The sequence below is a fragment of the Kogia breviceps genome, chromosome 15 (genome assembly GCF_026419965.1).
Source record: "Kogia breviceps isolate mKogBre1 chromosome 15, mKogBre1 haplotype 1, whole genome shotgun sequence".
Classification (NCBI taxonomy): Eukaryota; Metazoa; Chordata; class Mammalia; order Artiodactyla; family Physeteridae; genus Kogia; species Kogia breviceps.
Window position 1 is genome coordinate 69,148,034 of NC_081324.1, and position 14,345 is coordinate 69,162,378.

A 14,345-nucleotide genomic window follows, 5' to 3' on the forward strand; every position below is an offset into this window, starting at 1 on the left:
TGAAACATCAAAAAGAAAAGAAGCAGGAAAATATTTAGATTGTTTACAATCAAAGATGAATGAAGATTTAAAATAGTACCCAGATAATTTAGGGTGAAGTAAATCTTTGTCCTAAAATACTCAGCTGAAGGCAAAAACTTTTTTAGAGTTTGTTTTTCAAGCGTGTTAATTTTTTTTTCTGATTATAAAATAATACATATTTATGAAGTTTTGAAAATAAAAGTCAGTTGTAGTCTCAGCATTTAATTACCACTATTTGTTTTATTTCTTAATTCACAGTTTATTTTGCGTAGATGTTTATATTATACATAGATACCTATTTTTATTCGTATTATGACTTTTTTTTCTTCACATTCTTTGAAAAGATGGTTTTTAATGGCTGTATGCATAGTAGCCGATTGCGTGGAAGAACTATGACGTATTTCACCAACTCTCTTTCAGTGGGTGTTGAGTTTAGTAAGTCCAAGGTTTTGCTATTCTGAGAAAATCTACAGTGTTATTTTCTTTTTGTTTTTTTTTTTTTATTATTTTTGTATTTTTTGTTCTTCTTTCTTTTTCTTTTTTTCTCTTTTTCTATTTTATTTTATTTTTTTTTTCTTTTTTCTTTTTTCTTTTTTTTTCTTACAGTGTTATTTTCTTACCTGATGAATTGGGATACATTTCTGAAAGTGGAATTATCAGGGTATATGGTATATATAGGATACGAGCAGCTTTAAAACTTTTTAATTATGTAGTGTCAGACCCCACCCCAGAAAGATTATGCCAAAAGGATTCTTTTACCTTTTATTTACCACATGTAGGCAAGTTTACTATTTTCTGTGTCATCATTAAAGAGACTTTTATTTATTTGTTTGTTTATTTATTTATTTATGGCTGTGTCGGGTCTTCGTTGCTGTGCGCGGGCTTTCTCCAGTTGTGGCGAGTGGGGGCTGCTCTTTGTTGCGGTGCGTGGGCTTCTCAGTGCGATGGCTTTTCTTGTTGTGGAGCATGGGCTCTAGGCGCGTGGGCTTCAGTAGTGTGGCACACGGGCTCAGTAGTTGTGGCGCATGGGCTCAGTTGCCCTGTGGCGTGTGGGATCCTCCTGGACCAGGGATCGAACTGGCGTCTCCTGCTTTGGCAGGCTGACTCTCAACCACTGCACCACCAGGGAAGTCCCAAAAGAGACTTTTAAAGCTATTTTCTTAATTTAGTCACTAGTTTTAAGACCATAGTACAGATTAAGAGGTGAATTGCATAAGTCATTTTTAGAATTGGGTGAGACCTTAAATATCACATACATATTAATAATAACAGCTGATAAAAATACATAGATTCTATGTTCTCATCTTTCTCCCGGGGATCTTTGAGATTATGTTTCTGTAAGTCACCTTCTTCTGTACCTCACACTAGAGTATTGATACTGTGGAGAATTAGGCCAAGAAATAAAAGCAGCAGGCTGTTTGTTCACTTGTTTATTTTTTTAATTTGTTTACATATTCTTCCCTGCACTTTTTAAAAAAAATAATTGTAAATTGGATGGAAAAGAGAAAGCAAATTGAGACTGAATGTACATTTTAGATCCATGGAAGATAGCTCAGATAACTGGTTCCTGTTTGTCCCATCACTTACAGTTTTTAAACTAAATGCTATAGACCTGTGTTACTTTGTAAATTACCAGTAGTACTTTAATTGGTTTGAGCAGCCTGCCAAAGTCACTAGAAAGAATGTGAGAAACAAACTTGGGTAATTATTGAAGTCACGTGTGTGTGCTTTGTTCTTGGAGCCCCAGTTTGGTATAGGCATGTGAGTATTAAATTTAGCTTACTCTTTAACTAGAACCATGCTTCATCCTGCTGTTTTTATAAAATGGTGGGGAAATTCTGAAGAGTTGGTGTTTTAGAAACACCCAGGGTTTTCATTTAGCACAAGGTATCCAAAGATTTGGAGTTTGAGAACGAAGCTCTCAGTAGCCCGTAATTAATAGGACCTTGGAATGTTCCATCTGGAAGGTATCTTAGGACTAATCAGTGGTGCATCAGAGGTTCTCAGTCAAGAGGAAATTTCAGCCAGAGTAGGTGGGCAGGAGGATATTTTGTTAAGCCTAAGCATATTATAGAATAAAATGCAAAATTATAGGAAGTTGTAAGACAAGCCATTGAATGTCAGGAACATGAGCTTACCCCCTGCAGCCCTGGGCCAACCCCAACCCTCACACTCAACTCCTTCACCCCTGCTTTTAGTGGCGCGTCAGTGGAAGATGAAAAGCTCTAGTGGAGCCCAGCCTTTGCTTCTACTGACAGAGAAGTAAGGCCTGGGGAGGTAAAGGATCCTGCCCACGTTACATGGGAAGTTACTTTGCATAATGGGAACTGCAACCCAAGTCCCCTTACTCCGAGTCTAGCACTACCATTTGGCAGGTGTACCTCACAGTTTTAAGTGTCTTATTCTACATACACCCAAATTGTATTTCATGTGAAAGTTTCATGTCAGTGACACTCATTGGATTAGAGAGTACCTCCACTCTGGCTCACTGCTTATTGAAAAAGTGATCTGTAGAAGACCAACCTTGTCATTATTTCAACAAGGCTGGGTACTGAGAAGCTCGCTACATCCTGGGGAAGGCTGTGGACTGCTCTTACAGACACCAGAGCCCAGCTTAAGTGCTGGGTCTGCAGGTCAGTGACAGGAGGGGGAGTTACAAATATGTGATTTTAGTCTGGGGCCACAGTGTCCACAACAGAGGTGTGTCCCTTCTGATAGGGATTGTTGGTATAAGGATAGTGGTTTCATCATTATTTTTATACACAGTCACTCTCCTCTCTACCAGCCACATGTGTGTCCTCTAATACCACCTAGCACAAATTGGATTGTAAATGGTGCCCACTTAATACTTGCTGAATTAAACTTGTTCATAAAGTATGGACGTATGTGTGGGTGCACGCATGTGCACACGTACACATCCATGCTGAATTTTCACATTGGTACTCTGTTTAATGGGAAGGAAATTGGAAAACTAGAGCTTAGCTAGCCAAGTCCTTCTGTTGACATAGAACTCACCTACAAAAGGACAGTTTGCTGTATGTAATGTTTGTATTTAAATGCTTGTGGTGTTGCCTCATTGATTTAATCCATGTACCAGGTCATTATTCAGAAGATGAAATGTTATTACAGAAGACATTTTCTGAGAAGAGTTGATCAGTCATGCAGGACTTTACGGAACTTTGAGTCCTATTAATAATACCAAAATAGAATTTTTTCATATATTGTATCATAGAATTCACTTGACACTGGAACATTATTGAGGGTTTGGGGGGAAAGTGTGGTCTGGTTGCTATGATTGTGTAAATGAAGAATAATCTTGAGGTTTTAGAATAACACCTAGAAGTTCATCATTTTAAAATTTTATGTACGTGTGGCTGAATGGAAGTAATATTTGTTCACACACAACGAACTTACTGAAAGTGTGGGGTGTGTATGAGTGCAAGCTGACAAGAAGTAATAGTGGCACAAAGTGTGACTGACGCCAGCACTGCGATTTGAGTGCTGTGTGAAGCTAAGAACAGTGGTGAAAAAGGGAAGAACGCTTATAAAAGGCTGCTTAATCTTTTCACTCTGTAATTTAGTTTTTATAAAAAGGGTCCTCATAACTTTCTACTCTTTTGAGAAACTTTATTTTAAAATTGTTTTGCAAATTCAAGGTGGTAGGTACAACTCTATTAAAGAATAAGGGAGGGAGGACTAATCTGTATTAAGCTCCGAGTCCCACCAACTAAGCATGGAGCGTACTCTGCCTTATTTAGTCTTTACAACAGTCCTGAGACATAGCTTTCTTCTTGGAATTACACCAGAACTGGGGCTGAGAGTTTACTGGATGGCCCTTTCCCTAGACCATACCTGCAGTCCGCCTCTGTCACCTGGGATTCTTTGAACCATACCTGCCTTCCATGCTAGACTGGGAGCTCCAGAGGCAGGTCGATGGCTGCCATTGCTCTGGGCCCGTCCCAGGCTTTCTCCTCGGTGAGCTTGGGAGCGGATCGGTCTCCCGCATATACCACCTTGGGAGAACAGTGGTGCTAAGTGGGTCCATGGTAAAGACACTGATGTGTGCGGTGAGCTCCTTGTTCACCCCTCCCCCACCACTCACCCCTCTCCCCCAAGTAAATATGCTAGTATATTGTGCTTACTAGGACAGTAGCCTGCACTAAGTTTCACAGAAATCATCAGCAATATTATAGATTGCAATCCTCCCCCACCCAGTTTTTATAATGAAAAATTTCAGAAGCAGCGATAAAAACCGAAAGAATAGAACAGTAAGCACCTCCATCTAGATTGGACAGTTGTTAGTACTTTGCCGTATTTGTTTTTTCCCTCCTCTTCTCCCTTTTCTGCCTCATCTCTCTCCTTCTCTCCACCTATTTATTTATTTATTTATGCTGAACCTAAAAATCCAGAGTAAGTTTTTATACTCTGGGCCTAGGGTGACATGTTTTGAGGATCCAAATTCTAATTGCTTTTTCATGTTTTCTTATGAAAATAAATTATGAACATTTTGTTTTTTCTGTCCACATAGTCCCCCATCTCTCTCCCTTGCTCTTTTTTTTTTTTTTTTTTAATATTTTTCCTTTTTTACCCTAACTCTTGATTTGATTCCCTACTACATTTAAACTATGAGGTATAATCATTTATGGAAGTTAAAGTCCGGATGTATGGGATTTGCCTTCAAATACTTGATAATTTTAGATCACTTTTGCTGCTACATCCCTTTAAATGTCCCCACTTTCGGTCGAAAAATACCTCAGTTAATAAACAGTGCCCCAGACTTCCCTGGTGGTGCAGTGGTTAAGAATCCGCCTGCCAATGCAGGGGACACGGGTTTGAGCCCTGGTCCAGGAAGATCCCACATGCCGTGGAGCAACTAAGCCCGTGCGCCACAACTTCTGAGCCTGCGCTCTGGAGCCCGCGAACCACAACTACTGAAGCCCACACACCTAGAGCCCGTGCTCCGCAACAAGAGAAGCCACTGCAATGAGAAGCCTGCTCGCCGCAACTAGAGAAAACCCACGCAGCAATGAACACCCAACACAGCCAAAAATAAAAAATAAAATAAATAAAATTTTTTAAAACCCCCCAAAACAGTGCCCCTCCACTTGCCAGTGTTTGAAGACAAGACGACGACTAATCTTCCTCATGGTTTTTTTATTGAGGCTCAATAAAATGGATGAGACCTCACCACATCCACAGTGGGAGTGCGATAATGGTGTTACAAGAACCTTTACATATTAAAAGCTCACTATTGATATGATGTGAATTGAATTTGGTGTTTAATGTGAAATATGAATAGTGTAATTTGAGGCGGAGCACTGCGCCTATTAAATTGTAGAGCCAGGAAGTAACTTGGTCTGTGGAAGGAGGGTTTGCAGCAGGGGAATACTGCTGCTTTTGCTAAAATGATTTCAAATTTCCAAATACCTGAATTAAACACATAGGAGATGGTAATTTTCTTCATGTACGTCTGTGATGTTGTTACGCAGCAGTCAATTTTAAGTCACGATTGCCCATTTTCAATTTACCTCATGCAGAAGGAGCTGGCAAGCAACCCTGACTGTCCTCAGATGTGTGCCTATAAGCTGGTGACCATCAAATTCAAGTGGTGGGGACTGCAAAGCAAAGTAGAAAACTTCATTCAGAAGGTAACGTCTGTTCAGAGCGTGGTGACTTAAATTTAGGTTAAGAGTTGAAGTAGCTATTAATGGTATATTTTCTCTTTTGCCACTTTTTCCTTCTCGTTTAGGTGAAGTTATTGCCCCTCTGTGTAATTCCTCTCTGCCCTCCTTTTTCTGCCTAAAAACAGCAAAAACAGATGCCAGCAGAGGTTTTAAGGGGCTTTCTTTGGAGAAAAGCATAGTAGTTTTTGGTGCAAAGTGCTTTCCTGATGGTTTGCCCAGCTCTTCTGTAGAGCGCCCTTTCCACGTCCAGCATGTCTCCAAGGGGACCTGGGGTCCTGGCACTGGCTGGAGGGAGAGGCCACGCCTTGATGTTGAGGCTCCTCTGTCCCAGCTCGGCTGATAGCCCCTGCACACAGGTCTCTCCTGACACTTTCTGTGCCATGTGCACTTTCCACCTTCTGGTGAGATGTCTTCTTCAGAGATCCTCACTGAGAATAGTTACGCTGAGCCTAGGGTGACATAATCTGAGGATCCAAATTCTAATTACCTCTTTTTTATGTCTTCTTTATTCAACTGAAAGTAACACAAGTATTTTGATGTAGAAAGGGAAGAATTGCAGTTGCATAGAAACACATGGTTGTATAAACGTGTGAGGAACATGGAAAGTTTCTTTGGTCTTTAATTTTCCTATAGGGTGAAAGGTTCATTCCATTATCATTATATAGAGGCCCCTGTTATATCTCTGAACTTCCCACAACTAGTTGCATCTGAGTTTCACTGTAACTTTTCTACTTTTAAACTGTAACTGCTCTAACATTTTTTTAAAAGGATCTTATACATATAGCTGATTCACGTTGTTATACAGCAGAAACTAACACAACATTGTAAAGCAATTACACTCCAATAAAGATGTTTAAAAAAAAAAAAGGATCTTAAAGTGCAGGAAACTTTCATTATTTTTAGGCCTGCTTGCCGGTGGCCACAGTAGGCACTCTGTAAATATTGGCTTCTTTTCTTCCTCTTGGATCACAATAATAGATTACCAATCCAGTTCTGATAAATAGAAGGTACACATGTAATTGATGAAGTCCATCCTGTTCATGGAAAAAAAAATTTAAGTCGATTGTCCAAATGTACTGCAGTATTCACTGTTCATTGCACTTTTCTCGCTTCTTGGGAAAGTGTAGTAAAACTTAAATAACCCAGCAATTAAAGCCACTAATTATATATGTTAAAGCCACTAAATATATATATATATGTGTGTGTGTATATATATATATATATATATATATATATATATATACATACCTAGTAAGGATAGAGCAGAAAAATTAATGGAGAGTATATAAGAATTCTTAATTTAATAAAACATTTTATTCTAAAGAACCCAGGACTCTCTTCTTTAAGTACATGTTGTATTCTACCTCACAATATTTCTTTGAATTGCAGAGAAGTTAAGAATGACAGTGTATGGTTTTATAGCAGAAGAAATCGAGTTGACCTTTAGTCACTGACATTAGAAAAAGGTAAAAATAAGTCGGGTCCAGCAGGAGTTCGTGTTGGATCAGAATGCCCACCACATTTGTTTTCAGTTTCTGGTAAATCATTATGCCTTTGCAAGGAGGATTGTTTCACATTTCAGAGGGAGATTTTTCTTTTTATTTTATTTTACAAAATGTTAATAGGATGGAATTAAGACTTTCACTAATTGAAATAGTGGTCTTTTCAAACCAAGAATATGTAGATTTCATGGGTTAATTAGGGCATATAAAGTTAATGTTATCAATGTTAGAGTTTTGCTGTCTTATAATCATTTTCTTATTTGTTTTAAAAGCAAGAAAAAAGGATATTTACAAACTTTCATCGCCAGCTTTTTTGTTGGATTGACAAGTGGATTGATCTGACAATGGAAGACATTAGGAGAATGGAAGATGAAACTCAGAAAGAACTAGAAACAGTAAGACTTCCCATTCTGGGGAAATTCTGTAATTTCCCCTTTCTAAAACTGTGTGCTTAATAAGTATAGACTTAAAATTAGGAAAAGTGTTATTGAAAGCCATTTCTTAATCTCTATATCCTCAAAATCAAAATCCAGTTTCTTAGACACTAATATCCTTTTATTCCGATTTCTCTTTTGTTGAGCATCTTTCGTGAAAGTAAACTAGAACTTTGTTGATCCAGAATTTGTTATGTGTAAAATGTTCAGCGGTCTTGTATTCTTTTTCATGCATTGGTTGTCCATGCTGGTGCCTGGTTCGCAGTCTTTTTAGGCATTCACTTTATCAGGCCAAGTTGCCTTTGTCATTTTGTTATCACAGTAAGTTATTAATGCTAGCAGAGTAAGTCCTAGTTCCCTATTCTGTAGATAAGATAAGGCTAGTAGTATTGTCATTGATTGCAGAAGTGCCTCCTCCCATCCCACAACTGGCAGTGTCTCCTTATTTCTTACAAGCTTTAGGCAGAAATTCAGGTGATCCTTGGGCTGGAGGTCTGCGTGCCATTTCTCAAAGTTAAGCCCACCCCAGCTCCTCCCGCACCAGAGAGCCGGCCCTGCAGCTCAAGAGCACCCCCTTTCTCCCAGAGTGGGTTCTTCCCTGACTTACTCTTGCATGCGTCTGGTTTTGCTTTTGCTCTGGGCTGCGCTTTTCTGTTGGACGTAAGGCCCCACGGGGGAAGTAAGCCCTAGGAATGTCCAGGGTAGGCTGTGGTTTCCATGTAGGCATCCAGAGTCCTGCCAGCAGTCCCAGTTTGGGAAGCCCCGTGGGCGGGCGGGAGTGTTTGACGAATGCCTGTGTGTGAGGCAGGAACTCCATTTAATCACAGGAGTATGGCAACAAATCAGGTTCTTTGGCACAGAAGGAAATCTATTTGTCTGGCACATAGCATTGTAAAGAATCTGTGTTTAAAATTGCTTACTTTTGGTGATTACAGCAGATCTGCTTCTAATTAGCTTTATACAAACCTTCTGAGAGGACTAGGACATATTTTCTTTATAAGGCAATAAAATGTTTTAACCTTATCTTATACATAAAGTAAACTTTAAGCAGCCTCCAACTTATGAATGGATTTTGTCCCAAAAGTTTTTAAGTTCAGTTTTTGAGATTTGGAACATGTTTTCCCATAGTGACAACATTATAAATTGGGGTTTGGTTTGCAGGCCAGACAGTAGAGGCCTCTCTGACCTCAATTTCTCATACTAATAGTATGGCTCTGAGTTCTAGATCTTGGGAGTAAGGTGATAGGATGGCAAGCCTGGAAGACCATCCCTTACACCCTTATTTTTAGGCTGGCCCCAGGCAAAATATTTAAACGGACAAGAGTAAGTTGTGGGTACTTGCTACCATTCTTCCAATGCCTCTCTCCCACTTTTGTCTTCCCTTTCTCAAGAGTCAGGTTCCCTTCTCTGAGAAGCACCCCTCACCACCACCCAGTCTTAGTCCCTTTCCTCTTGCCTTGCCTGGTTTTGCTCCTTCCAGGTGCTCCAGGCTCCAGTAATAGCTGCCACCTCTGCCTCTAACCCCTCCAAGCAGCCGGTGTCATCTGAACATCAAAAAGAAAGCAGCAGGATTACACACTCATTCTCACTAAGCTTATGGTACAGCCTTGGCATCTCCAAAAAACGATTTGCCAACACCAAGAAGAAACAGAAAATGGACTTATATTTATTCATTCGAACTCTCAGGAAGGAGGCTTTCATTTGGTTTTGATTTCTATGCTGAAGGCCGGTCCATAGCACGAGGAAGAGTGGTGATGGCTGAAGGGGTAACGAATGGAGCCCTCCCTGGTTTGGGCTCTGAACCCCTCAGACCGAACTTGGCCGAGGCCTTGTCTTCCCCCAGGGGAGTGCTTACTTCCCTCACAAGTTTTTAGTCTCAAGGTGCCTGAACACAGCGCCAACAGGAGAGCCCTGACAGGAGGTGGTGACTGTGGCTGCCACCTGTGGCAGAGGGCCTGCAGGCTCAGCTGCTTCTCCATGCACATCTGTTACTTGTGAGTTGGGGATCGCACTTGAAAAGAAGGTGTAAGAAGTGTTACACAGAAGCCCAGTTTATTAGAAAGCATCATTATTGTATCCACATGGCTTAAACCGACAAATTCCCTCATAAAGTTGGTAGAAATCTGTCATTGGTTCAGGGTTGGGAATCCATGGCAGTTTCTTTGTTAAATATTTCAATAATACTTCAAGTCAAATTGCAGGGTTAAATGCTGATCATCTTAATGTTAAATCCCATTTATTTTGTTCTAGGTCACTGGGGAGTGCTTTATTCCGCATCACATTGCTGCTGCTCTGAGTCCTAACAGTTGGTTTGTGAGCTTCTCAATCTGGGCAGCATCATATGCCCACAGGCCAAAATGCCTACCCAGAAAACACCTGCCTCCTGAAGAGGCTTAACATTTTCAAGTCCTCTTCACCACGGAGGAATTTCCCCTTTTCTTGAGGTCCTGTTTCCCTGACACCTGATGATAGAATTTGATGTGTTATAATTCTCTTCTTAACTCACAAATATCTGAAGAATTGGATTTCTTTCATATGGGTTTTGGCCCTGGAGAGAAGGCGTAGCATCGGAGAGGTTAGGCATGAGAGGAATGCCCCTGCCTGTAATCCTGCAGAGGAATACTGGGGTTAGGCCCAGCAACTGGAGGAGTTCTTAGGGCAACGTTATGCCTGTTCTCAACTGGACCTTCAGGAGGGGTCGGGAGAAGGGGGGAAGGGTTGAGCTTCAGAAATGTGTTTATTACATGTGTTCCTTTTCTGTCCATTCTTAATTTTCTCATTGAGTGGTCTCTAGGCCGTTGTTGTTAATGCCTGTCCTTGTGTCTGCTGTTTCTCATACATTGTTCCTGTGCTCGCTTGTTCTTCCTTTTGTCCTCCGTCTTTTTAATAAACTTCCTGTAAAGAACTCCTTTGAGGGACACTGGTCTCCGAAGCCAGAGGTAGCCACAACTCATGGCTTCCTGTCTGGTCCAGGGACTATGAAAAGGTGAACCAGACCATCGGGGCATTTTCTCACACTGTATTAGTGAACAGTTCATTCACCCTGGCTACCTTTGATAATTTCACATCATCAGTGTGCAGGCTTTTGTTTCCTAGATTCGAGGATAGATACATTTTTTGTGCTGTGGTAAGAAAAGCCTTTTGCAAGATTTACTTTAGATCAAGGTAACTAGAAGGGCCTCGGAACTTCATTTTTAATGTGGATATGCTTGTAAATAGGCAGCGGTCACTTCACAATCTCTTCTAGATCTTTTTTCTCCCCTTGCTTACTAACCCAATTTGGAGTCTGTGATTTCAGCAGCTCATGATTTTATTTTACGTTTAGATGCGTAAGAAGGGTTCCGTCCGAGGCACGTCGGCTGCTGATGTCTAGATGAGTCCCCTGTAGGGTCAGAGACAATATCAAACTGTGTAAGTGAAGACCTGGGTAAAAAGAATGTCTAAAAACCAATACCTTTTTGGTAATGGGTAGTTAACTTGCTGAGTGGAGACAACATATCAAGTATGGTTTAATTTTTAGAACGTAAGAGGTGTATATTTCAGACATTGACAGTGAACACCTGAGTTATTATTCTGTAAGAATTTTATCTGTGGAAGAGGTTGAATTTAGTAATCCTAAATTAGTTCTTAGTGTTATGGGTTAGAATCCAGCTGCCAAGTACACTTACTCATCATGCAGCACTGTCCTAGAAACTAGCTGAGTTTTCATCGATAGCCAGTTAATTGACCTATTTCTCACTAGGACCAGTTGTTGTTAGTACGGAAATATGTAAAAGCATTTAAAGTCAAAGATCCTTCATCCCATGCCATAAGGGCCAATCTCAATAATTCATTTTAGTTGACATTTTTTTGAGTATCAGGAAGTCTTCCTTCATGTTGACTTTTCAGTTATCTTTACATTTAGCTTTAATATGTGTAAATACACTGCTTTTTGTTTACAGTGTAAAATATTTCTATGGTCTTATTTCTTTCACACAGATTTATATGCCTAGATAAGAGATCTTCCTAGAGGGGAAAAAAAGAGCCTCAAAATCTACCCCCACATATTGAAACCAGGATGAAAAACAAAAATCGGCAGTACACTGTCGTCATTTGTTAATATTGAGCTATGATATTTATTGAGGAAAATGACAAGACAGAACACACTTCTTACCCCACTGTTTCTTCGCTGCCCCCTGACATGTGCTACCTGCTCTTTAATTATTGAACACCGGAGAAACGAAATGTTCAGTCCTGAAGAAAAATACCAAATAAGAATGGATGAACTCTGCCAGGGTTCCTCCAAAGCCCTTTTCTTAAAATTTAGTGTTCACTTACAATTTTTTTAGAATTTATTATTACTTTCATTAAGGTCTTCTGAGTTTCTGTGATTCTGCTTCTAATTTATTTTCCCTCTGATGAAACAAAATATTACGCCCTTAGTAAGACCAAAATCAAGAGATTAAATGTTAAAAATGCAGTAGTTGGGGTGCATTGTCTGCCAGAAGTTTTGTTACACTGAGGATTTTTTTCCTAGAGAATGTTTGTGACAAGCTGCGGTCTAACATTTTTTGCGTCTCTCTGTATTTTAACACATTGCACTGTCTCGCTTTCCTTACAGTTACGTAATCAAGGTCAAGTAAGGGGAACAAGTGCAGCCAGTGATGAGTGAAGAAGAATCTGACCATGTCTTGCAGTGTTGACGTTTCCCAGACGTGTGCTTGTGGTTATGTGCCCACAGGCACAGGTCCCAACCACGTGTGTATATATGTGTGTCTATCTGTAGCTGTATATAAAACGCATGTAGAGCTGCAGATCAAAATACACACACTTGTGTATATATGTACATACAAACATACTGAAGGGATTAGTACAATTTCTCCAAAGTACTGTACCTATCTTCAGCAAGAATGCAAAAGAAAATATTTTCAATATATATACCTGGAACAGATTTTAATAATTATCAGAGTAATACCATTAATGGACGAATTGACTGCAGTGTAATACTAGCTGGTATGTTTCATAAATGGCAAGTTGTGGACCAATATATATATAGCCTTTTATTACTTTTCTGTTCTTTTAAATCAGTCTCTTATAAATTTTAATTTTAGTGCCATAATCAACAGACTCCCACAGAAAAATTTATTAGAAATCTTTTGGTATTCCAAGGAATTTGGAATGTAACTCTGAATGTATTTATAATCATTTATTTCTGGATTTTCATTATCATACAGCCAAACTGGATAATATCTATTAGTAAGTAGTAGAATTACAGACCAGTTTTTACTTGTTTGCCCCAAGGAAAAGATCGTTTTTAAAAAAATTCCATTTTTTATTGGATTTTTGTATGTTGAATTTCAAGTATTTTTCTACATCAAGTCTAGCAAAAATGGAAATGACAGTCTGTGATTTATAACAAACACTATACAATTTTCAGGCTTCTGTTAGGCAAAGAAAGAAATTGATGAAGAAATTAATAGGATTGTAGGCTGTTTAGAAAAATTGGACGTACAGCACTTCCATGGAGTTTTGTTTCTGAAATGACTGCTTTCTGAAATTACAGCTTGGAAACTATGCAAAGGATCTAGATTCCTCACAGCTTACACGGTAGAATATAGATAGTGATGACATTTTGCTCTTTTCATGTTGAAATATACTTTTAAGGGGGAGATGCTGCCTTTGAGATAAGAAGAGATTCAGAGGCAGCATGAGGCTTGTCTGCACATGGTTAGGAGGCCCTGCCAGGGGCCAGCGCAGTTCCACCCGTTGGGATGTGCTCTCAAGTAGGACGTCATTAGAACATATCCTGAAAATGCTGGTTAGAAGCTGCTGCCCCTTTTTTCTTTCTTTTTTCCTTTTTTTAAAGAAAGGAACAATAGCTAGGTAAGATTTTTATCATCTTTCTCTGTCCAAATCCAGTTTTTCTCCTGTGAGTCCTGGGAGCTTGAATAGAGTGATATTGTTGAAGCCTTCAAGTCACAAACCATCTTCTTTAACCTCCCGTCCCTCCTACAGCACACAAGCCCCTACGTGGTCATATCACATTAGTAATCTGATTTGCTGACAGTCCTGCCCTCCCTGCTCCTTGTTTTCCCATGACCTGTGTCCCCACTGAAGTGATCACAGTGACTTAGACAAGGATGTTTAGGATCACTCCTGCGCTGTGATACCCTTTATCCTCGGCTGCAGACCCCACGTCGCACATGTCCTCTGTGTACTCAGGATCAAGACTGATGTTTACTCTCTGGGCACTGTTGTAAGATAGGTTTTGTCAAAGCATAATCATTGTCTGCAAAGTGATGCCAGGAGGATTATTGCTAATTTTGTGAAATAAAGAGTCTAGCCTTCTCCTTTTAATGAACTTAACTCTCGCTGGCGTCTGTAGCATCATTGGGAGCTTAGGCGCACATGGAAATGAGAGCCCAGCGCATGGATTTTAATGTTTTTCTAACAACTGTGGAGATTTGAGGGAATGTGTGGTGAATGTAAAATATCTAGTTTACTTGGCAGTCTCTTGTGTAAATTACAGTAAAACAAAGTAAATGAAATTTAAACAAAAAATAAATTTGATCACAAAATGCCACTTGTGTGCCTGAGTGGTTGTTTCCCTGATGCCACGTCTGGTTTAGAACACTGTGGACCACTTCTCTGCTGTTTTTTCAAGAATTCTCTGATTTGAAGCACTACCACTCTGGGAAAAAAAAATTTTTTTTTAATTTGTCTTT

The 14,345-nt window shown here is 39.7% G+C and overlaps 1 protein-coding gene across 2 annotated transcripts in view; it reads left to right on the forward strand.

Annotated features, from left to right (window-relative positions):
- Positions 1-13,981, forward strand: part of PITPNB (phosphatidylinositol transfer protein beta) — a 62,951-nt gene extending 48,970 nt beyond the window's left edge. The window contains exons 9-12 of one of the 2 annotated variants that reach the window (XM_059040253.2): positions 5,559-5,669; positions 7,480-7,602; positions 10,967-11,052; positions 12,242-13,981. In XM_059040253.2, coding sequence (XP_058896236.1) covers positions 5,559-5,669; positions 7,480-7,602; positions 10,967-11,014 — 282 coding nt within the window. In that variant the 3' untranslated portion in view covers positions 11,015-11,052; positions 12,242-13,981. The remainder of the gene's footprint in view (positions 1-5,558; positions 5,670-7,479; positions 7,603-10,966; positions 11,053-12,241) is intronic. The other variant, XM_067015759.1, reaches the window with a different exon arrangement.
- Positions 13,982-14,345: the final 364 nt, after the last annotated feature.